Raw genomic sequence first — 25,640 nt, 5'->3', positions numbered from 1 at the left:
TTAGATCGGACGGCAAGAGATGCTTATCTCGTAAGCGATTCTATCTCAACAGATGCGTATCTGTGGCTGCTGTTGATGTTCGTTCACGTGTGTGTGTGTCTATGTGTGTGTGTGTGGGGATTTCAGTATGGGCTGTACCATCAGTCGGAGGGGAGTAGCGAGTGTAGTCTGGGAAGTAGTCTTCAAGTTTGGATTTGCCCGCCAGGATCTTCTCTGCAAGCATGTCCTGCTTGTTCAGGAACAAGATGACAGAAATAGTTCGCAGAAATCTGACAGAGAAAGGGGGAGAGAGAGCGAAAGCAAACGTTTGACAACAATATCACACTGACCGTGCCATCTGATGAACATGGAATGGGCAAGAACAATACTGCCCAAACTGCTAGTGTAGATTAAGTAATATGCAGGATATACTGCACTGCACCATTAGTTCACATTCTTGTGTTTACATTTACATTTTCATTTAACCTTTGTGCTCAGCACAGTGTGTTAATTTTTTTTAACGATTACATTTTGTCACAAAACACTTTCCACAATGTAGGACTATTTGATTTCTGCACACATATCTGGAGCAGGTAGTTGGCGAGCTAGACTGGCGCGTTTGGCTGGACTGAATGTGAGAGACTGCAGGAATGAAGGAGGAGGGAGTTAGAAACCTGTTATTCCAGATGCTCCGGAAGAGATCCAGAGATTCCCGGAGCCGGTTGGTGCTGTTGTCTTCCCTTATGACCATATTGTAGCTGCTGCTAGCAGCAACGAATATGATGGCTGTGACATCTGAGGAGGAGGAGGAGGAAGAGGACAAGGGGAAGTTTTTACTTCTCTTCTGTAGTGTTTTATTTTAAGGCAGATGCATTAAGCCTTAATAATTAAGGCATAGCACACACTTAAAAGCCAAATCTACACACATGCACATGCACACAAACATGTGCGCTGTCACACACACACACACACACACACACACACACACACACACACACACACACACAGTTCAGAGGGCATGACAGAGTAGTAGTGTATGCTGGGAATCATCCTGAGCCCAGATGCACAAAAGGAGTGGCACAGGAATACCCACTGGGTGGATTTGTTCATGCAGATAACAGCATAAACTCAAAGCAGACTCATCAGATATGGCACGTATGTTTCAGACGAGGTCCAAAGGAGACAGATTTATTTCATCTTCAGGCAAAGCAAAGGAAGGGAACGCCATTCCAGCAATGACCGTGCCCATCTATCACTGTTAAGTGCACTATTACTTATGTGAGCTGAGGCTTACGGAGCTAAAGCATTCATAAGTGCTTACTGTTGAAGAGGAGCATCAGAGAGGTCCATAGCTAGTACTAATTGAGTCGCGTCAAACCACATTCATGTTTACTCACATGACGGAGACATCCTCTGAGTAACTTATATCAGTCTGTGTTTAAGTGGCAAATGGACTAATCACCTTACCCCACATTGTGCTTGAGGAGCACTTAATGGCCCACAAGAGAGAGCTGAGTAATATGTGTGTATAAATATTTAATGAGCCAAAACAACTCTCTACCGCAAAGAGTAGAGAACAAAGAAACAAGGTTTAGCACTTGACTAGCGGTTTTCAACTGATGGTGATCCACAGTAAGCCGACTCTCGCCAGATGAATTTCGCTCCGCCTAGCTCCACTCACATCCATCTGGGATCGCTTCCGTTGAGAGTGATTTCGGCACCAGATTTTATGGTAGAGCCAATCAGGACGCAGGGCGGGAGTTTCATAGATGTGACGAAATTCATCTGGCGAGAGTCAGGTTAGATCCACAGACCATCATTCTGACAAAGAAAGCAACTTTAGGACCACCACTGAATAGAACAATTGTGGTCATCACATTGGAGATCCATCAGAAATGCATGGTCAGGGAGCACCAGGAATACTTTCACAGACCACTGGTTGGTTGAAGATGCCAGTTACTTCTGTCTGCTTTCATATTCATGTGGGATTTGAGGAAGATAGTGAGGAAATCGATTCCTTGACATTGGTACTCACCGTTAAAGCATTGAATCCATTTTCTTCTCTCATCTCTCTGCCCACCAACATCAAACATGCTACAAAAGAGAAAAAAGAAGAGAACCTCTATGTTAGTCCTCTAATTCATACAACAGCACTAAGTGTCAATAGCTCACATTCACTTCAATTTCACATCACTGATATCTTGTTGCATATCATGTTTTGGTTCTAGAAACAAGACGTTTTAAGACTTTTTAAGACTATTATGAATTTAATTTAAGACCTACATGATGTGTGAAAAAGTAGAGATAATTTGAGTCCCAGAATCACTTTGAAAGTAGTAGTTTTATTGGACCATGTTAATACCGGGATGCTTAAGAAAGAACTACAACACTCAGAACCCACTATAAATGCCGCCAAAGCATTTCTCAACAAAAATTAAAAAACGAAAACTTACGAAAATGAAGGGCAACGGAAGAAGTGGTACATGCCAATTTAAGACATAACTATATGTCATTTAAGACCTAGTAAGCATTACCTGGACGTATTTAAGACTTTATAAGGCTTATAATTGAGATGATTAAATATGAGACTTTTTTATAAGACCCCATGGAAACCCTGTGTAGTTACTGTCATGTTCATTATCAATACAGTCCCATTGTAAGGAAAATATAAAATTCCATGACTTTTCCCTGACAAAAAAAAAAATGAAATTCCATGACCTAATGTATAAAGAATGATCCCATTGTAAGGAAAATATAAAATTCCATGACTTTTCCCTGACAAAAAAAAAAAAGAAATTCCATGACCTAATATATATAGAATGGTACAATATACTGACCAAAGATGTCAGTGCAGTCGCAGAGCTTTCAAGAATCTTTAGATAGATAGATAGATAGATAGATAGATAGATAGATAGATAGATAGATAGATAGATAGATAGATAGATAGATAGATAGATAGATAGATAGATAGATAGATAGATAGATACTTTATTGATCCCTAGGGGAAATTCAAGGTTTTTTCAAGCTTTTTAGAGTGGGAAATGAATAAATGGCCATTGGTGGGAAGACATGCTCAATTCAATTCAATTCAATTAATTTCATTTCATTTCAATTCAATTCATTTCATTGAACAAAAAGAAGTACTGTTATACAGCACCAAATGGCCCATGGCACTCTAGAGAAAGCAACTGGAACAATTCTAAATCAATGTCACCTAAGCCAAGACCCAAGGAGAGCTGTACTGGATTAAAACAAACATGCCTTGACTCTATGACCTGTGGCACACTGCTTGAAAATGTGTGAAAAGTTTTTTTTGTTCCTGTTACGATTATAGAGATGAAGCTATGCAAGGTGTTTTTGGGTTCACAAAAGAGATGGATCTTCATTTGTTTACGCAGACTACAAGGCCCTCAGCAGCATGAATACACTTGGCCAACTTGTTCCACCACTGCAGGCCCAAGCCAACACCTCTAACCATGTGGTGACGCTGCCTGTTTTTGGGGAGTGAGCAAGTCAGCGGGGTGGGTTAGGAAAGGTGTTTGACGTGGGCAGCTATGGATGCAATAATAGCATATAACTTGTCTCGTATATACTACTTCTTACTATCTTAAATCAAACAACTCTACTTTGCTAGAAACCCAAGGCCTGGAGCTCTCCTATGGTCAGTTGGTTATTAGAATAGCTCACACTGAACAAAGTTGGGCTAACCACAACTACTCAAACAAGCAGTAAAGCTAATAACCAGATATAGACCAATTCTGTGTGGAATTATACCGTATGTGTATTAATGTATTTTGGCAAGTAAATTTTGAACTGCTACAACACTTAAACAATTCCCTGATATTCCATGACTTTGCCCCAAGAATGATCAAATTCCCTGACTTTCCATGTCTGGAATAGACTTCTAAAATTCCATGATATTCCATAAATTCCATGACCCGTCAATAGTTATCTGATTTCTATTCTATGGTGACACGATCACTATCTACTGAGACGTTGTGAGCATTTACAGTGACACAGCGCCCTCTTGTGGCAAAACCCCTGTTGCTGGGAGAACCTGATGTACTGCACAATTAGTGCACATGCTACCAGAGCAGTCTAACTGGCTTTGGACCTTCTGTGAAGTACTACCACTCACACAGTGATCAACATGAGCGCTGGAAATAATTCCCTTCCTTAATTTGCCTATTTAGTTGAACCTCCTCAATAAAGGTCTGTATGGAGTAGAAACACATGCGTAACCAATACGTCTGTATTAGACCTTCAGCAAATATGTGCTGTATCACACAAAGCAGAGCAGGGATGAATGAGGAAATGACGGGGGCCATTACAGGACACATTTGTATACAACTGCCTTCCATAATAAGTGAGTGAGTCCATCTGGGTCTCTGCTAATTCCGTCAATTTAGTTTTTTTTTGCTGTTGTTGTTCTTTGCCTTTGGAAGCTTACTCTTTTATGTATTACTATTTTTATTACCCTTTTTATTTATTACTATTTGTATTATTACTATTGCTTGTTTTGGTTGTTTTTCTGTAAAGCACATTGTGTTCTGTGCTAAAAAAGTGCTATATAATTACATTGTATTATTATTATTATTATTATTATTATTATTATTATTATTATTATTATTATCATCATCATCATCATCACTTACTGAAAATTCACTTTGTCTACTTGAAATCGCGTTTCAAAAATCCCTGAAGTTAAAACTCTGCAGCGGAGCAAGTCCTGCACAGGAGAAATAGAAAGAGATACAACAGAGGTCAGGGCTAAGAGGGTGACGGTGACACGGTGACACACACACACACACACACACACACACACACACACACACACACACACACACACACGCTGTGTAGATACCATTTAAACCACAAAAAATAATAAATCAAACTAATTCAACTTTATTTATACAATTTACAATACAATACAATATTGTTTTCATACAACTCAATGGGTTTCACATGGAGGGGACCAAGTAAAAAATATATGAGTAGGCTACATGAGGAAGCACTTTTAAACATACACTCTCCCACAGTATTTATAGTAAAATGTTTTAAATTACATATATATTGATGGAAATACATATATAGTCAGTATACTTAACCAATATAAGCAGACTAAAAGAGAAGGAAGACAACGTCCATAGACTGGTATTGCTGTCTGGGACTGGCACCAACCTGATCTGTTGGAGTGTAGTCTGGCTGACTAACAGGATCAATTTTGTCCAGGAAGCTGCAGAAAGGGAGAGACAGACAGAAAGAAGAGAAGACAAATGATTCCCACCATCGCTGAGCACAAGTTAAGAGAGACATTACAGACAGAGAGGAGAGAAGGACTGTTTTAGGAGTCACAGACCCTATGCCGCCTACAGCTGATCTGGACACACACACACACACACACCAAGCGACCTTTGAACTCCCTGAATGTATGTGCTCTGCCGTTGCCATGGTAGTGTCTGCCATCTTTAGAGCCTGCGGGCCTGCTGTGGTGTTGCCACGCTGGGGTAAACTGCACTGGCGGGACACTAGGATGCAACTTCCACAGGGAAAGTGTTACTTTTCACACATTCCCCATGCTGGTTGCCATAGTGGCGTGCTAACACACATGCACACACACACACACACACACACACACACACACACACATTTAGGTACTACACACCACTCTCAAACTTCCTGTCCTTCTCTCTTGCCCACACACAACCACACAAAGTTTTGTCGCTCACAACTTCAACAGAATTTGATGGAGCATGGAGTGTGTGTGTGTGTGTGTGTGTGTGTGTGTGTGTGTGTGTGTGTGTGAGAGAGTGTAGGTAGTGTTTCAGACATCTGTATGATATGATCAATACCGCAGACTACAGCAGGTTTTTTCTTCACACCATCTCCCCATCATTTGTCATCAGACACCCAGTTTGAGCCGTGGATTTCCTCAAACACTCCTGTTGTCACATAACCAATGTATTCCTCCAACACACTCAGTGGCCTTCACAGGCATGTTTGACCTTTTACTGGTATTATACTGAAAGTGTGGCAGAGGCATATTCAGCCTTTAAAGAGAGAGAGAGAGAGAGAGAGAGAGAGAGAGAGAGAGAGAGAGAGAGAGAGAGAGAGAGAGAGAGAATGTGAGAGTGAGAGAGTGTGTGTGTGTGTGTGTATGTTTACACTTGAAAGAGTATGTGCAATAGAGCTCAGTATCTCACTAACAGTCTACAGATGTTGGGCATGTAGCCTACTGTAGAACTATCTACATCTACCATCTCCATCAACCTACAAATGGACAATTTGACCTCAACCACTAAACAAACACTACCACAAGAAAACTAGGAGACAAAGAACATTTATGGCCAAGAACCAGCAGATTGGAACAGAACCAGTAAGAACTAAGGGTGTGACGGTACTCAAAAATCATAGTTCGGTGTGTACCTCCATTTTGAAGTCACGGTTGGGTTCATTTTCGGTACGGTAAGCCTGTTGGTACTGCAAGCCTAACAGAGTGAAGACTGACAATATTGCTGATGCGCAACGGGAATAGTATTGTGAAAAGGTGTCAAATGTTTTTTAACATTAATTGACTAAACTGACATATGGTCCGCTACTTAATATGTTTGTGGGAACTCGAATGAGAACACATGCAAAAACACATGCAAAAAGCCTACTGTTGATGTTACTGTTAAAGACTGCATTTGGAACATTCGGTACACATCTGTATTGAAGCTAACATTCTGTACCTAAACGGTTCGGTGCGCATACCTGTACCTTTACACCCCTAGTAAGAACCAGCCAGATGTTACTATGTGAGATATACGGGCCCCAAAACAGGCAGCAACATAGCCATGGAAGAAAACACATTGCACGGCTCCTTATTAGCAATTTTCAGGTAATCCGATGACCCTGTGAAGAACTGTCACAATCATTGGATGATATTTATGGGTGGATGGCTTTTCCATGCAACACTGTAGCCATAAGGCCTGTGTTGTCTGTTACTGCACATGTTGTCTATAGCATTCGCCTCAACAGCGGATAACCTTGACCACAGTCATTACCTCTATTCGCCACCAGATGGTGCCCAAACACAAACCAGACAGGGCCTTACACACCTATTCCAGAGTAGAACTCCCAACTGGTCAGTGCTGCAATTACAACTAGGGTGTGGGATGTTAGGAGTGCTTCTCCTGTAAGATTCAAAACTGAATATTCAACACACGGGTCAAGTTCAGAGGACATAGTGGAGTGTGTCACCAAAAGTGTTCCATCGCCACAGGTGTGACAGGTGTTGACAGATCACAGGTGTGACGGGCATGTTAACACAGTTGGTTACAAACCTCTGTCACCTGTGTCTGTGTCTTATCTGGTGTGTTTAAAGTCATCCTGCTGGCCACGGGCGCAAGCAGCTATCGCTAAAGTTCACCTTTAAACTTCGCCTGAACCTTCCGGTAAACAAATAGGAGCTAATTTCCTATAGCTCATCTCAGTAAATATTCAACACTATTCAACCACCAATACTCTTTGGGCTCTCTCAGGGGTCAATATTAATGCCTAACCCCTTCAATGCATATATTATATAAATGAAAATACTCATGATTCTTTTCTTACCACTATACAGTGAGTGCAATTATACATACATAGAGTGTAATTATATCCATTTACTTGCCTTGGTGGAATATTAATCTGACTGATTAATCTCAGGTGAAACTTGACTTGATGTTTACAAAATTTGTATACAAAATAATTTTCTACTACTAAATGAATGTTAAACTCCAATAATTTATTCTGCAAATATTCAATGGCAGAAATGGAAGCATATGACTTAAAAGGCAGCTTAACCATGAATTGCTGAATCCATATTACATTCCCCAGCCCACTCAGAGAGACCTTTGACATTTTTCACTTTGGGAAGGAAATGTCGTTCTGTGAACAAATGTTTACCAGTTATAGTCAATAAAACCATCACCATAAAACCATCACCTCAACACTAGTTGCCATGGAAATCAAAACACAACACTCAAGTTAAAAGTAGAAAATCTGTTCTATCAAAGAAAAGTTCTCAGCAAAGAGTTTTATGACCCCACCCCCTCGTCCTTCATCTAATAACATAATGCTCTGACAGAAGTTCTGACATGTTCTATGTATTTTACTATGCTAAAATTAAGCATGAGGCCCTTTGTGGCTATATGTCACAGTGATTTTAAATAGCTAAGGGGAGTTTTAGACAATGACCCTTAGCCCCTTAGCCATTCTCAAATCACTGGAACCTATAGCATCATGGGCCTTACTGCATTTCTGAAATAGTTAGTACATACACCTGGCAACGTTTCAAGTAAAGTAAATTCAAGTAAATACACTATATGCACAATAACGCAATCACTTATCAATATTAATTGCCATTCTTCCACTAAAAAACAAAACAAGTTCTTCTGAAATACAAAAGAAACAAGAAACAAAAAGATGCAGCAGCTGATTCCTCTTTGACGTAGTTGCACAAATTGAATACGGACACAGGTGGAAGTTTGCAAAGTTGTTTTACGTTGGCTTAGCCAATCAAAATCAAATATGGGAACTATCCATTTGAGAAACTGCTTTTGTTTCAGGACATGTTAATGAATGAGGGAGTGTCTGTGAGAGTTCTCAGTTCTGTGGCCGGCCGGCAGCGATCACCTCTGCCCCGAGGACCCTGTGAGATCCACGTCTCTCCAATGGCTGACCTATTTGTCCAGCACAGGCCAATGGGCTTGACCTTTAATGAGGAACGACGCTGTTAATTGGCTGAGAAGCACCAATCGATACTTTCCAACTTCTGAACAGCTACTATCAATGCGGTGGCCTAGTTACTGAACACCATTTAAACCCTCCATGCCAACTCTAAGAGCAGGGGGCGCCTTCAGCGAAGAGGTGATTTTTTTTAAAAACATGGCTGCTGATCTTGGAATGGTTTCTAATGCGCATTTGAAATATGCAGTCATGTGTTGACATTTTAGCATAACTTTTATTATGACTTCTGCCGTCCAGTTTAGAGGTAACCAGTGATTCACCGGAACATGACAAGTGCTCTATCACACACACACACACACGGAAACATACACCCCTACACACGCACACAGATACGGACACACACACACAGAGAAGTACATTCACAAAAATAACATATTTTCCCTTTTGTCACTTTAAGGTGTTCTTTTACAATATCATACAAATATTGAGACAAGATGCAGTTGTAAGGTCCATGAAAACAACCTGGTGTTCAGAGAGTATTCCAGGAACATACTGGGTTTACTGGGATATTCTAGGAAGCTCATGGTTTAAACAGGCTCCTTCACAATGAATGATGGAATGCTGAGATGTTCAATAATTCACAAGTATGTGTGAGTGTCAGATCAACAACAAATGGATAACAGCAGAGAACAAACTAAAGGCTGCTTCAGTATCTAAAACACACACACACACACACACACACACACACACACACAATAAACTAATACAATGGGTTTGCTCAGGTTTTCCTTTAACTTCAATAATTCCCTTAAAAGTTAACGGTCCCTCACTTTGTGTGTGTGAGTATGTCTGCACACATATGCGTGTGTGTGTGTGTGTGTGGCCAAGCTATTTTGTGTACACGTGTGAGAGGCATTCTTTTCCAATTTTGAAAATATCTCCAAAAACACAGAGACTGTGACCAGGGGCTACCAAACATGTCCAACAATGGTCAATATTCCAAGCAGCATCTGGCCACGAAACAATCCACTGCGACGGCCACATAAACATGTGATGCAACCAACACCAAGGATTTATTTCAATCACCTCAAAAAGCCTCCCCACTCTTTCCCTCTCTCCCTCCCTCTCTCTATCCTTCTCTCACCTTCTTCCCCTCTTCTCTGTTTTATTCTGCCTTTCCCCCTGCAGACGGTGAGTTTATATCAGGGAAGACGAGGCCATTTTGCATCTTGACAGATACATTAAACAGATGAGGACCGGCACCTCAAAACTCCTAACCCCCCCACCCCCCCACCCCCTTTCTCCTCCCCATCCAACCACCCAGCTGGAGGAGGAGGGGGGCAACAGGCCTTAAAATAGCCCCTGGGAATGAAGAGTCCTTAGCCTAGGCCAGACTACACAAGGCAGCCCAGGGTAAACACCCGCGCTAGCCCGTACCTGGACCGCCAGACGCCCATGAGCCTGGAGCCTCTGGCTAGAGAAGCCGGGCCCTTCTGGAAAACCCTCATGTTTACAAGCACACTTTGAGCAACCACTGCGCTAAGTTGATTTTTTCCCCCCCTTTCCTTTCAGAGTGGGGGTAGGGAGTGGTGGGGTGGGACGGGGAGGGGGGATATTTTTGGCAGGAGCATCTTGTCCAACAGATAAACAAGCTAAAAATGGACCCCTTCCTTCAAGTACAGTTGGCTATTTACGGACGTGACTTCGGTCATCGTTGAGTGTCACACGTGCGAGGTTAGGATCCATTTCTAAGATGCAACCATTTTGACTGCTTGATGTCTCAAACCTACTCGAATCTCTTTCACAAACACTTATCCAAAGTGACTTCCAATTCAATAAGGCAGGCACACACACACACACACACACACACACACACACACACACACACACACACCAACATCATGGTACGTGTTCTCAGTGGTGAGCAAATACCTAGTTGAAGAGGAAAAGATTCGCTATTTCTCAGTTTCGTATGCTCTTCTAACAGCCCAGAAGTCGTGAGGTGCCAGGATAGCGTGGCGATAAACAAAAACACAAAACAAAATGATAAACTAAGAAAGCAGCAAATAAGACAAGGCCTCGCATGCACTCATGTTATTGCACGGGCAGGTGGTCAGCTGTGGGATGGGGCGGGAGCTCTGTGTTTAGGTCCACACTATGCCAGCGGTGACCACACCAGGCTAGACACACAAACCATCCTGTAGCTCCTCGTGTGATCCACCACCACTTCTACTCAGTGAAACTGGGGGCGTATTCCTAGTATGTGGTACTAGGAATACGGGTACATTTAGTAAAGTCTTAACGACAAATCTGGGTACGTTTAGTCAAAAGTAAAGTGACAAACACCCTTCAGGCCCCACTTACACTACCCTCTCTAAACTAACTTAGCCAGATTTGTCGCTAAGCCACATACTGGCTAACACTCCCACAGGCAGGATTAATGTGTGAGGCTGAGAGCAGTGAAAGTGTCAAACCTTCCCAAATGCCATGAACAGGAACAGGAAGTCTCAGACCATTACTGCCCCTAGCTAGTGCCCTGACCTCTGACCTTCCACAAACCTCCAGCATGATACTCTGTTGCAGAACAGTGTGTTGGGGGGGGGGGGGGTGCATGATGCTATCATGTCATACAAACACTCACTCTCTCTTTGTTACAGGATGGCACTTACCCAAGAGGTGTGTGTGTGTGTGTGTGGGTGGGTGGGTGTGTGTGTGTGTGTGTGTGTGTGTGTGTGCACGCACACGTGTGTGTGGTGTGTGTGTGTAGGATATCCTTTTCCCCAACAGAAGAAAAAACACTGAGAGAAAGGTGTGAGGGAGACAGAGAGAGTGAGCAAGAGAATGAAAGACATAACAAGAAAGACAGACAGTGTGAGAGCAAGATAAAAAGAGAGAGAGAGAGAGAGAGAGAGAGAGAGAGAGAGAGAGAGAAGAAGAGAAGAAAAAAGAAGAGAAGAGAAGAGATAAGAAGAGAAGAGAGAGAGAGAGTTTAGTGGCCAAGTGTCTGCTTTGGGCTGCAGCTGTGTCCCCATGGTAACCCCATCTGAATTGTTGATAGGGCTCCTCCTCTTCCTCTCTTCTACAGAGAGAACCACCTCCCCTCCCACACACCAACACAACACACACACTGAAACATCCGGTCAGTGACCGATACACACACACATACACTGACATCTGACATACTGGGACATCAGCTTTGTGTGTGTGTGTGTGTGTGTGTGTGTGTGTGTGTGTGTGTGTGTGTGTGTGTGTGTGTGTGTGTGTGTGTGTGTGTGTGTGTGTGTGTATATTTGTAGGCACACCCTGGTTGTCCAGACACAATGTACTGAGTTTATATGATTTCACAGGTCTTTCACCAAGAGCACATTATGAGGACACTACTGCAATAAAGAGTAGGGCAGAACGAAAGAGAGAGAGAGAGAGTGCATGAGAGAGAAAGAGGGAGGTGGATGACAAGATAAGAGATAAGAACACAAGGTGCCACCTGTGTGTCATTTTAACTCTTCGTTTCCTGGTCAGAGCAGACCAATCAGGAGGCTGGGTCTTAGAGGTCTCAGGTCCCCTGAACACTTGGTCTCCCATCACCTCACGTCACTCTACCCTTCAGATAGATAATGACAGAGCATAGGCTCGCACTCATTGTGGTGGAACACACACACATGCAGGTAACACACACACACACCACACACGGCCTGATCTCCTTGCTCTACAGGCCACTTTGTGTTACATAACTTTTATGCCCACACTAAAACATGTACCGGTACTGTACATATCTGTTTATGTGTCTGTGTGTTTGTGAGGAGCACAGGCCATTTTAGCACAGATCCAAGTGTGATATACAATATTTCAGCCTGCTGGTGTGATCTTGTGTGTGTTAGTGTGTGTGTGTGTGTGTGTGTGTGTGTGTGTGTGTGTGTGTATGTGTGTGTGTGTGTGTGTTAGTGTGTGGGTTTGTGTGCATGCATGCACACTGCACAGCGGTGCACTGAAAATTGCTCACCAAGGCTATATGTCTATATTCTGATATGCTGCATGTGTTGTTGTGTAGCAAGTATGTGTGAGTGTGTATATGCATATGCATGCGAGATACAGAAAGTTATATAGAGAGAGGAGAAGGAGAGAGAGAGGAAGAGAGAGAGAGTGCAGAAGAGCGCGAGAGGAAGAGAGAGAGAGAGAGAATGTGCAGCACACAGCACAAAAGCAAAAAAAAACCCCTCATCAGGTTGGTTGGTTTGAAAAACGCTACACTCTTTCTTCTTTCTTTCTCTCTCCATCTCTCTCTCTCTCTCTCTCTCTCTCTCCCCCTCTCTCCCCCCTCCCCTCTCTGACCTTCCTTTGTGTGGTGCCCATTGCTGGGGTACTCCCTTTGATTGGGCCCTCACCACGTGACCAGCCGGCGGTTTGTGCTCTGCAGCGAGAGGCTAAAAATAGCAGCAGCCTGCCCTAGCTCCACAGCTAGTTTACATAAGCCCAGAGGAAGGGAAGAGAGACGGAGAGAGAGAGAGAGAGATAGAGACACACAGCGAGTGTGTGTGTGTGTGTGTGTGTGTGTGTGTGTGTGTGTGTGTGTGTGAGAGAGTGGAAAGGAGAAATACAGAGAAGCACAGAGGGGGAGAGAAAGAGAGAGAGAGAGAGAGAGAGAGAGACACTGAGAGAGAATGACAAGGGGGGGAGGGAAGGAGGGAGGGGGAGAGAGAGATAGATAGAGACAGAGAGAGAGAGAGACTGATAGATAGAGAGACAGAGAGAGAGAGAGAGAGAGAGAAAGAGAGAGACTGATAGATAGAGAGACAGAGAGAGAGAGAGAGAGAGAGAGAGAAAGAGAGAGACTGATAGGCCAGCTCAAAGCTCAACCTGCAGACCTCCTCCAGCTGTTAGCATGGCTGCATCCTCCGCATTGAACCACACACACAGACACACACACACTCTAACATACATACACACACGCAGTGGTGTGGGAGTTAGTTTGGACAGTGTGGGGCCACTAGGAGGCTCCTGGACATGGTCCTTTTAACACCGCTGCACTTGTCTAAGCATTAGATAACTCCTGGGCTCACCACTCCAGTGACTCCAGCCTGGTCGCCCCCATTCATTCAGCTGCTCAGACACTCTCAGACTACCCTGACAAACATCAAACACGCGTCTCTCACTCAATACCCGCCCCCCCACCCCACACACACACACACACACACACACACACACACACACACACACATTACCTCAACAGAACTGTACAACAATTTGTACACACCACTGATTTGTACGCAGCATAGTTGAATGAAAATGGAAAATCAAGACTTTTATTTTGACAATTAACGGTTGCCATCCTTTCTGTTGAGATGCATTACATCCCTGCATGCATGTTTACATGCATAAATAAAATGAATATTAAATAAAATATAAAAAATAAAAAATGCTTAATGCATAAAATACATGCACACACACACACACACAAACACACACACACACAGTGTTATGTTGCACAGACTCCTGCTCCACTGCTGACTTGTTGTGCTGCATTTACCTGCCATGAGCCCGTTTGTGGGTCACGCCGATGGCTAGACGGTAAAAATAGAGCCGGGGATGTTTACCACTTGTCGTTTTTTTCCCTTTCCTTTTCTCTTGTTTTTTTGCACTTTGCTACTGAACGAGTGAGCCAGAGAGAAAGCATGTGTATCTTGCTAATTCTATTAGCCCCCCCAACACCACCCCCGTCAATGGAGGTCTTGTCTGAGGTATTCTTGGACTACTGTACACAGGCTGGAAGGGAGGCTCGCAATGCCGGCCTGTCATGGACACTCACACATGCTTAGTCAAAATCCATGGCAGTCTCAGCTCCACCCCACATACGACCGACTGACCTACCGACTGACCGAGACAGACAGACAGACAGACACACAGTCTACACAACGACTACACAGGTAGATACACTTTCACAAATCCCACAATCCAATTATGCCAAACACAGAGACTTTAGCATTTGGCAAAACACCTCATGAAAACATGACACTGCACCAATGACGCATTAAACCCTGACCAGCAATTTGAGAATGTCCACCGCACTACAATTCCCAGAATGGCTTTCAAAAGGAAAAAAAAGAAAACAGGCTGAAATCTGAGATCTTAAGGAAGGTCGGGGGCAGGGCTTGCCGCCGAGGGAAAATCTGCATGTAAACATTAATGTCGTTTACTCGCTGCGGTCGTTTATGGGCCGTCTTGCGGTGACACTACTCCCGAGTGCAACACACACCCATAATGCCGGCTTAACCAGCTCTCGGCGACCAGAGGAGGCGGTGGAGGTCAACAGGCAGCGGTTGGTGCTCCATACTCTCAGCTCTATCTTCCCATGACTAATTAAACAGCACGGTGAACACTGGCACCACTGTTAAAATGAATGGAAGCCTGCCTAGTCTTGGGTAACATATAAGGCAACAACGACATGACCCACTTCCAAGCATGGACGCGACTTGCAAGGTGACACTGAAAAGTAAGAAGTTATAAAAGTTAAAAACAAAAGTTTGAGTAGATGAGTCTGTCCAAGTGATTTGACTGTCCATTTGTTAATACACTTCAATGCTTCATTTATTTGGTTTGGTCTCTAAACGCTCATCTGTATGATGTTAGAATGTCCGACTTGTTTTTCTGTGCTATTGGTATTGACTTACAGGGCGCAGCAGCAGTAGCCTAAATGGCAGGGCAGGCTCTCTGCTGCAGTGGAGCCCACAACAGCTTGTCCATGTCAACTTGAGAGGTCAGCTGGAGAGCTGCAGAGTAGCAGCCGGTCAACACACACTGTCTGGTCAAACATGGTGTGGAGTTTATGCTCAAGTGGCAAAAAAGGAGCGTCCCTATGTGTTTCAATTTGTTTGTTTGTTTGTGTGTGTGTGCGTGCTTGTGTGTGTGTGTGTGTGTGTGTGTGTGTGTGTGTGTGTGTGTGTGTGCGCGCGTATTTAGATAAAGACCCAAAGAGTGGTGTGACTGAGGTCTCTGAACAGAGTGGTCTTTGTGGGTGCTTATCACACCATACCATCAGCCGTTCCTTCTCTTTTCTGCTAAAGAGGAAACCAGGAAGTGTGTTCACGAGCGCACATAAATGCTAAGCTGTTAGCCTAGCAGTCACACCAAAGGATCAACATGAACACCCTCCTTCCTAACAGAGCAATTTCTTATGTGCGCACACTTAACAGTCTTAACAGCCAAGCTATAATACTTTGAGTGAAAGTTTACTTAAAGTGTGTCTAAAGCACTGCAGTGACAGAGATTAGGGTGTGTCTCATATCATTGAGCACACAAAATCTGAGTGTCATATGGAGTATGGACACTGTTTGGCCACACAATTTATGATTTCATTGCTGGAACAGTCTTTCTGATTAATAAATGTTTTAAATGAAATGCTATTGCAAATACGACTAACCCATGCCAGTCCGCTGTTAATGGCTTCAAAGGGCTGGAGACAGACACATCTCAATTGTAACTGAACCTATCTGAGAGTGAGAGATGAAAGTCCTTTAAACTATGTTAGGATTGTCCATGTCCATATCAAGAGAGGTGTCCTGACTGTTGGGACCACCATCTTGAGATGTCCCTTGCTAGCTAAATTAGCAATTTAGCAATCCCACAGACAATCATATTTCCTTTACAGCAGCAGTTTCCACGCTGGCTGTCTGGATATTGAGAGAGGGGAGCAGCTGGAAGCAACTTGGCAGTAACGTTGCAGATAGCCTATGGCCGCTCGGAAGCCACGTGAGCTTGAACATACCCAGGAGTCATCTCTTCAACGCATCAGCTCCATATGTCCCTCTGCCCCCAATGACCCACAACACACTGTTCAGGAGACACATTCCAATGGCCCAGAATGGATGGCTAAATATAGCCCTCAATCAATTCAGACATGGGCCCATAACTTAGCCGAGCTTAGAAAATTAAAGCTGTAAAAAGATTGAAGGAATATGTGTGTGTGTGTGTGTGTGTGTGTGTGGGGGGGGGGGGGGGGGGGGGCACAAAAACAAGAATCAGTAATTCCAAAGAACGGAAGTAAACTGAGGTGAAACACAGACGACGAGATAACAGCGCTTTGGAAGAGAGATGGCAACTTGGAGCACACATGTTCAGTGCTTCAGTATCGACTAGTAATGGGACAGTGAAATGTCGATACACACATCCTCTGTGATACAGCTATTTGGAATGATCTGGAATGAGTTTGCGCCCACTGTCCACTTCTGGTTGGGAGACAGATCCAAATGAGCATTATGTCAACAGATAAACGGAAAGGCTGCCGACAACTAGGCAGAGTTTGAGTTTAAGATTGTGTGTTGTTGACACTGTGCTGCGTGTGTGTGTGTGTGTGTGTGTGTGTGTGTGTGTGTGTGTGTGTGTGCGCGCATTATGCCAGCTTTTCATAAAAGAGTCATGCTATCATTCCGTGTTTCACAAGACCATCTACTATTACCCAATGGTCTTAGAACACAACCACATAAGACACCGCAAAGAAAACAAATATGTAGAATGACTAGCAGAAATAGCCATCTTATATAGACAAAGTTCTGATAACAGGGACCAATTCTTTGTAGTAGTACTCAGATAGGATAGAAGCAAGAAACAAGAAAGTTCATCTGGTCAGCACAAAATGAGACAGAACATAGTGCGAACAACCATTATCTACGGTAGATAGATAAAGCCCACATAAACAACAGGCCTGTGTGCCATGTACTATATGTTATTAAACTAGATGTACCGCAGAGCGGTACAAAATATGACCGCCGCCCAGTCCAGCACATTTTTTCCACAAAAATAAATCACGCTGAAAGGCCTATATGATTCTAACTGTCTCACTAAATTGCATGATCCACACTCAATTCTCACTGGTATCTGCTAGACAACAAGTACCAAAACATGATTAGTTCATAGATTTCCCCCCCCCCATCTTGCCTGTTCATAATTCTGAAAAATTCTTGAATTGTGTGCATGTGTGCGTGCACACGTTTATGTTTATGTATGTGTGTGTGTGTGTGTTTGTCTGCGTATGTGTGTTTGTGCATGTGCATGCATGCGTACACATGTCTACTGTGTGAGTATGTGTCATACGTATGATTACTGTGAATGTATGCGTGTGCGTGTGTATCTGTTTATGCACATGTGCATATGGAATGGGTTAACATGACCCCTGGAGGCAAACATACTGAAAAAAATGGTCATCCTAGGCCCTACGGTTCTCAAGATATTCACAGAAAACTGTGTCTGCCCTACCCTCCTTTCGGGGGGTCCAGTCCAGCGGGGGGGCTACAGATCAAAACGAAAAACGATGGTTCCATGCTATCCATGTGGGGTTACATGCCCACCAAGTTTCGTGTACCCCGGTCTTTCAGTGTCCCAGGAATCCTTGTTGGTGTACGGTCACTAAATGTAGACATAAATAATTTTATTGTAAGGCCCCCCATGAACGAAAGTTCACAAAACTTGGCATGCATTCGGAAGGTGTCATAATGATCCTACACTTTCAATTTCGTGCAGTTTTGACCATGTCAGCCAGAGATATGATGAAAACACCTAATTTTATGCGTTTTAATTTTTAATTAGGTGGCGCTATACATAAAAAATAAGTGGTAATGGGATGGGTTGACATGCCCCCTTGAGACCAACATACAAAAAAAAGGTGGACCCCCTAGGCCCTACAGTTCTCGAGATATTCACAGAAAACTGTCTCCGGCCACCTACAGGCCAGTTGGTGTATAGTAACATAAATTAATTTATTGTGTGGCCCCCCATGAACGGAATTCCACGAAACTTGGTGTGCATTCAGAGGGTGTCATAATGATCCTACACTTCCAATTTCGTGCAGTTTTGACTATTTTAGGTCACAGATACCTGCGATTACAACACCTCATTTTTACTTTTTTGTGTTTAACTAGGTGGCGCTATACATGAAATGAGAGAATGGGTTGACATGGCCCCTTGAGATCAACATACAAAAAAAAAAAGGTCCTCCTAAACCCTACGGTTCTCGAGATATTCACAGAAAACTGTGTCTGCTCTACCCTCCTTTCGGGGGTCCAGTCCAGCGGGGGGGCTACAGATCAAAACGAAAAACGATGGTTCCATGCTATCCATGTGGGGTTACATGCCCACCAAGTTTCGTGTACCCCGGTCTTTCAGTGTTTCCGGGAATCCTTGACGGAAATTTGGACATGCGAAAAAAAAAAAAAAAAAAATTCTGACTAAACCTATATGACCGCCGCTTCGCTGCGCGGCAGTCATAATAATATGTATAACTAGCTAGTCTAGAGAAAAGGCTCCTCCTGTTTCAAAACCATAGTCACCACACCCACCCCAGTAAACCCTTGGGTTTGGGAATGGGACTGTTTGGAGACGCCGCTACCAGCGTCTACAGTATCAGCCGCTACAGTCAGCAGCAGAGGACCATCTCACTATTGGACACAATATATATACACAATTCACACACACACACACACACACACACACACACACACACACACACACACACACACACACACAATAAACCCTTGATAAAGGTGAATACTGCTTTAAAGTCGACAGCAAAAGACCTCTAGATGATTCCTACAATTAACCATACTGAGGGTTTAAATAGAGCGACCACAAGTTCTATTTAAGATCTAGCTTTCTATAGATAACTCTAATGTGATGTTTAAAAAGTTACTTGTGTCCTGTCCACTCCAACACAGTCAAACACACACACACTCACATCAGCAGCAGATGGCAGGGCATGAGGCTGGGCTACTGGTGAGTGTGCAATGGCTCTGTAAATGGAAACGAGATAGCCTCACACACATGCACACGGCGGCCTGGCGGCACAGTGCGTCATGGCATCAAGCGATATGGCGCGCAACGCCACACAGCGCTCACTCACTCGGGGTGGGGGGGTGGGAGGGGGTTGTAGGGGCAAGGAGAGCCGCCAATGCAAACACACTCACAGAGGAGCGCGTGAGAGCGGCCAACGGAGTGCCGGGATTGGACGAGACACACCTCAGCTGTTTCAGCCATAAGCGGTCACTTCCTATGAGGAAATGAGGAATGGAGAGAGAGAGAGAGAGAGGGGTAAAAAAGAAAGAAATGGGAAAGAGAGTGAGAGACAGAAAGAGAAAGAGTGAGAGAGAGAGAGCCAGATAGACAGACAGGCAGGGAGCCAGATGGAGAGAATACAGATAGACAAACAGAGAGAAAAAAAGAGAGATAAAGGGGGGAAAGCAAAAACACTCAAGAGCAAAGTAGAGAAAGAAGCAATAAGAGTGTGGGAAGACGGTGAAAGACAGAAATGACAGACAGAGACAGAGAGGGAGAGGGAGAGACGGGAGACAGTCCCAAGATGGATGGCGTCACAGTTTCATGAGGCGCAATAGTGGGAGACAACCCCGCAGTAGTAGATTAGATGAGAACAGTGTGTGCCGGCCTCACGGACACGTGTGGAATGGGACTGTTTGGAGACGCCGCTACCAGCGCCTATCAACTGCTACAGTCAGCAGCAGAGGACCATCTCACTACTGGACACAATATATATACACAATGCGCGCGCACACACACACACACACACACACACACACACACAGTCTCTTTAGGGCTGACTTCAATGAGGCTCAAGAGAAAACCACCCGTGCACGCACACACACACACACACACACACACACAAATACACTGTAGCTATACCTACAAACACAGGAAGCAATGATGAGCATTCTTACATCACCCTGGGTAACCACTTACGTCCCCTCGCAGTAATCCCTGTCGACTTGCCTGCGACTGCAAACACAAACACACACCTTCCCAGTGCAGCCAGCCTGGCTTCTCTGGCGAGAGACATGAGGAGAGCAGCAAAGACACAACAGGGACTAAGCCCACGGTTGATATGACAGCACTGTCAGTAGATGGAAACTGCTAGAAACGCACTGGGAACTCCAAAGTCTATGCATGAAAAGTCTCCACACGCACGCACGCGCACACACACACACACACACACAATGCTTTAATATGTATCAGAATCAACACAATTTGAACTTAAAATGAAAAGCTCTAATGATAATGTCTCAGTGAGTAGTGTGCTTGTGTCTGTGTATACTCATTATGTGTGCATGCATGTGTGCATGAGTGTGTGTAGGTTATTGTTAGATTGTATCCATGCACATATGTATGTATGTATGTATGTATGTATGTATGTATGTATGTATGTATGTACAATACGTAAATCAAAGCTTTACCTACAATCATGGAAAAACCTGTCAACTAGACTTTGCATGTGAATTAACCAGAGATACTTTAGGTTTTTAAAGGAAGGCAATAAAGCATGTCTGGCTCTGAGACCAAATCTCCCGTAACAGTATCTAAAGACAGGACGCAGCTCAGAGAGTAGAGTGGCCCTGCATATGAGCACACTGCAGTGGCCTTTCATTCAAATTCAGCTACCCCCTGAGGGGACCGAGAGGAGCTGGACAGTGACCATGGCAAGGCCAAACATGGCATAAGTGTAACACGCATACATACATACAGGGAATGTTCTCAGCAGTTCAACAGCAAGCCCAGTAAACCAAAATGGTTTACTACAACGGGTTAAAGACAGGAGTTTGAAGATGAGGTTGGGTGGGGGGTACTTACTACTGTGCACAGTCGATGAGCTGGTACTCGTTGGAGCGTTCGAAGCATGCCTTCACCCCCTCGTCTTCCCACAGATGCTTGGCATGGTCGAAGAACTCCTGTGTGAGGGAAATGGGGAAAAAAGAAAATGCAGCACAGAAACTCCATTAGGGAATATCAGCCATCTGAGAGCAATTAAAAACACATCTAAAACGTGGACTTTTTTTTTTGTCAAATCCACCCAAACACATCTACCTTGTTTAGCCTCAGTGCTCACATTACTGTTAGCATATCATTCTCAAAAGAGGTTCCTAAGAGGAACCGTCACTCTCACGGTTTCTTTGATGAAAGGTTCTCTGTAGAACATGTCTGACAGGCTTTTGCTTTGCATTTCATTACAAACTCCTAGAACAGGCCTTTCCCAGTTCTTTTACAAAGACAAAGTAAAGAGGCCTATCTGACCGGGCTGTTCCCATATTCGACAGAGGAAACCCATGATTTGCATGTTAGTATACATTCCATATTTAGTGTTACAAAACAGATTGGCTGTCTTATCACATGGGGTATTTGCCTTTGCATTTTCGCACCACTTTGTTCACTGTTTTCACTTTCGTGTGTCTTTTTGGTAGGAGTAGCTCAGTTGTGTTTACCAGATCTATTTCATATAAACATCTACAGAATTAATAGCCTCCTGCCTGCTAATCAGAACATAGTTTTTGTTGTCTCTGGGGTATATAGTGCATTAACAGACAGCTGAGAGACATGACATAATGTGTGGAATGATTTTGTGTAAACCATAAAAGTATTTCAATGTACATTTGCATAAACATGGTGCATTCAATATACATGGTGTTCACAGTGGAAAGAATCAATGGAGAACTTAGACAATCATATTTGACTTGTTGGAGATGTTTGCATCTTACACACACGCACACGCACTCACACACACACACACACACACACACACCTTGCAGTCTCTGCAGAGAGAGAGAGAGAGAGAGAGAGAGAGAGAAAGAAAGAAAGAAAGAAAGAAAGAAAGAAAGAAAGAAAGAAAGAAAGAAAGAAAGAGAGAGAAGGGAGGGGTGGATTCGGAGAAGGAGAGAGTTGTTTTTCCCCCCTGGTCTTCCTTTGAGAGTCGAGTGTGGCGTTGGATAATGAGTCCCCCAGTGGGGTCATCACATAATAACCACAAAATACAGGCAAACAAACCGCCACTGAAACACAAAAACAAACCGCCACGCCGGCAAAGCAAACAACACACTGCCACCACTCCCACCACTCCCACCACTGTACACCACCCACCACCACCACTACAATGAGAAAGTCCTCCAAACGCTCCACAAACCTGAACACGATCACCGAAAACACCTCAGCGGCCGCACACAATACACTGGCAGGTGAGGGGAGAAAGGAATGAACCCAGAGACATAGATATTAGAAAGCTAGATACCGTATTGGGCTCTAGAACGTAAATAGCACCGCCATCTTGGTGGGGGCAACAATCAAGCGGAGGCCAATAGAGAAACAGGTGTCTCTGATCGGAAATCAGACAGTAAGGTGTTGCTCCAGGCAATATGGGGGCCGTATTGTTGTACGCCACTTAATAGAACTCGATGGACAATGCGGTAGCTTTCTAATATCTATGCCCAAAGAGGCCCATTGGCTGAACCCGTGAAGCTGGTGGACCGGTAACTGGGGGTTCAAATCATAACAGTTTCCTGTTATTAGCGTCTGATAGTTAAACAGCATGGCATAACTAGTCAGGAAATAAATATATTGAACAGACCTACAGTGTCTTAAAACAAGTAAAAAATTGCATCTGCACTATATGAGTTGTGAATGAAATACATATTTGAATACGCATATAATTCTGGAGTTGCATGCAAACGCCACAGTTGTGGAAGGCTTAAGGCAGGGCATATCACAATGGAAACAGTTCGGCATATCGCAGTGGAAATAACCGAATCTTTAAAAAGCAGTAGAGAGTTTGGGAGGGGTTTAGCAGTGTTTCCCATACATTGACTTATTTGTGGCGGCCCACCACAATATCAACACTGACCACAACCACACAATGATTTTCCAGGTTGTACTAAATTGTGCTTAAATCTGGTTAGTATCATAACCACGTGCTAATTTGTTAAAAACTGTTGCATTCAAGTTAATTCTGAAAACCAACCACCACAAATGGAATTCAATTCTCTGGGAAACACTGGGTTTAGGTTTGTAATCTTCCTTCTTTAACTTTCACACAACTGTACACCAGTAGCAGCCCCGTCGTGGCACTGTGTCTACATGACACAAAGCTGTTTATGGAGGCGTTTAATGGGATGCAAAGTGAAGTGATCCAAACAGACTCATCGACTGCTTCCCCAGAGAAGGCAAACCTCAGTCTTATCTACCTCGGCAGAGCCGAACATCAGCTCACTCTGTGCCGAGCCAGGAGCTAAATGAAATCTACCACGACAAGAGGTTTTACTATCGATGTGGCCTATTCGTACGTAAACTATTTCAAGCCTACAGCTGGCCTTCCTGCACACTCTTGCAGGCTTCAGTTGAGGCCCTCAGCTCAGTCCCACTCAGAAGAGTCAAAGCAGCTCTCCACATGCAAAGCACCCTCAGCGCAGTACAGCCACTTCCTGGTCCGGTGTGATGAACTCACTGGTAAAGCAGGAAGTAGCAGGGGAGGAGGAAAAAGAGGCTGAGGAGTGGCAACTATTCCCAAACTATCTTTCGCTTTGATACTTTATCACCCTCTCACTCGCTATCTGTCAAAAAAAAAAAAATGCAAGAACGTCAAACCAGTGCGTACAAATGTTTCCACTTGGAGACCTTTTAACCTTGGTCATGTGTTACTTTACTCGTTTAGTTTCAGTGTCATTTATAAGACTGTACAGAACACAAAAGACTCATTGGTTCTATTCAAATACAGTAAAGGAACGATGTTCTAGACTGTGAGGCATCAGAAATGTTACAACACAGCTCAGGGAAAGAAACTTTGTGCTTCTGTTGCTCTGCCTCCATTTTCAAAAGTTGGGGAGCAACCTTGAGGACAGTGGCAGTTCTAGTGGAAGATTGGTCAGTTTTCAGCAGATACACTGACCCAAATCAAATAAATCACCACAAAATAGCAACGACAACAAAAAACAAAACAAAGAAATCTCACACTCTGTTGTGTGAAATATGTTGAGAATTAGTAGGCGGGTGGTACCCAAACACATTGTGAAACGTATAGACACATGTGTGATGTACACACTCCAGGAAATCTGATCCAATGGGAAGAACTCTGTGGCCAGGGTTGCCCAGACAAAATGACAAACAAACAAAAAAGAGCGAGAGAGAAAACAAATCTACAAATCTCTAACGGCCACAAGTAGCCTCTCACCTGCCAAGCTGCACTCTCTACCTGAGCTTTCATTAGCGACAGGTTGTTGGCAAAAGAGTCATTAGGTGGCAGTTAAACACAGCTCGCCTCGGTGCGCATCCCCCAGGCCCAGCTAATGAAAGCCCGAGCTGCGCTGCGTCGGGACGCGGTTCCTGCGTGCTGTCACCGGCACCAGTGGAACGGCTCCTCTGGGGGAGCATGTGATACATGCAGATGCAGACACACACACACACACACACACACACCAGCCAGGCATAGATGTACACATGCACACTAGGATGAACTAACACACACATATGTTCACGTACAATAACACACAACCTTGATTTGGGGGGGGGGGGGGGGGGGGTTGCTGCCTTCCTGTTGTAGCTAAAATGCTAGCATTATGACTGAAGAGTATGGACTCACAATCCTTTGATATACTCATATGAAGTGCTTTCAGAAAGCAGGAATCGGTCAGAAATAACATGCTACATGTAAACAACATGTAACACATTTTCACAGGTACCAAGTATCTCTGTCAAGTATCTCTCTCTGGAGGGGGAGTTGATGGTTTCTATAGATGTGCCTGTACAATGCTTAGTTTGACATTCAACTGCGTCAACCACACGGGTCATACTTCCTGCACATATTGACATTTTTCACATCTCTAGCTGTGGTTAACCACTTACAAGAAGGTGAATGTATGGTTACACTGAATGTATGAATACACATTCATACATACACGTATAGACATACTGTAACAGAAGTTCTTTGTTTGTAACATAATGGAGACTTTCCACGTGTACAGATAGTCTGAAGGTAGTCTGAAGGTAGAACATATGCAACCAAACAAACAAACTTTAAATGTCAATGCCTGCCTCTGGATGTGAGCTCTAAATAGGTGAAATATGTCAGACGGAAAAGACATGTCAGACTACCTCAAAAGGGTCTGACAGGCCTCAGAGGGTTACTCCGAGGGACACTA

The 25,640-nt window shown here is 43.8% G+C and overlaps 1 protein-coding gene across 2 annotated transcripts in view; it reads right to left on the bottom strand.

The window, feature by feature from the left end:
• The window catches only part of gnal (guanine nucleotide binding protein (G protein), alpha activating activity polypeptide, olfactory type), a 47,622-nt gene that overhangs the window by 4,394 nt on the left and 17,588 nt on the right, over nt 1-25,640 (bottom strand). For both annotated transcript variants that reach the window (XM_042067390.1, XM_042067391.1), the window contains exons 5-10: nt 21,313-21,410; nt 5,161-5,215; nt 4,635-4,708; nt 2,015-2,073; nt 654-774; nt 139-269 (exon numbers count right to left, since the gene is read on the bottom strand). In XM_042067390.1, the coding sequence (XP_041923324.1) occupies nt 139-269; nt 654-774; nt 2,015-2,073; nt 4,635-4,708; nt 5,161-5,215; nt 21,313-21,410 (538 nt within the window). The remainder of the gene's footprint in view (nt 1-138; nt 270-653; nt 775-2,014; nt 2,074-4,634; nt 4,709-5,160; nt 5,216-21,312; nt 21,411-25,640) is intronic.

This window comes from Alosa sapidissima, chromosome 17, assembly GCF_018492685.1.
Source record: "Alosa sapidissima isolate fAloSap1 chromosome 17, fAloSap1.pri, whole genome shotgun sequence".
Taxonomy (NCBI): domain Eukaryota; kingdom Metazoa; phylum Chordata; class Actinopteri; order Clupeiformes; family Clupeidae; genus Alosa; species Alosa sapidissima.
Note: the sequence above shows the minus strand (reverse complement) of the source record. Positions and strands in the feature narration are given on the sequence as shown.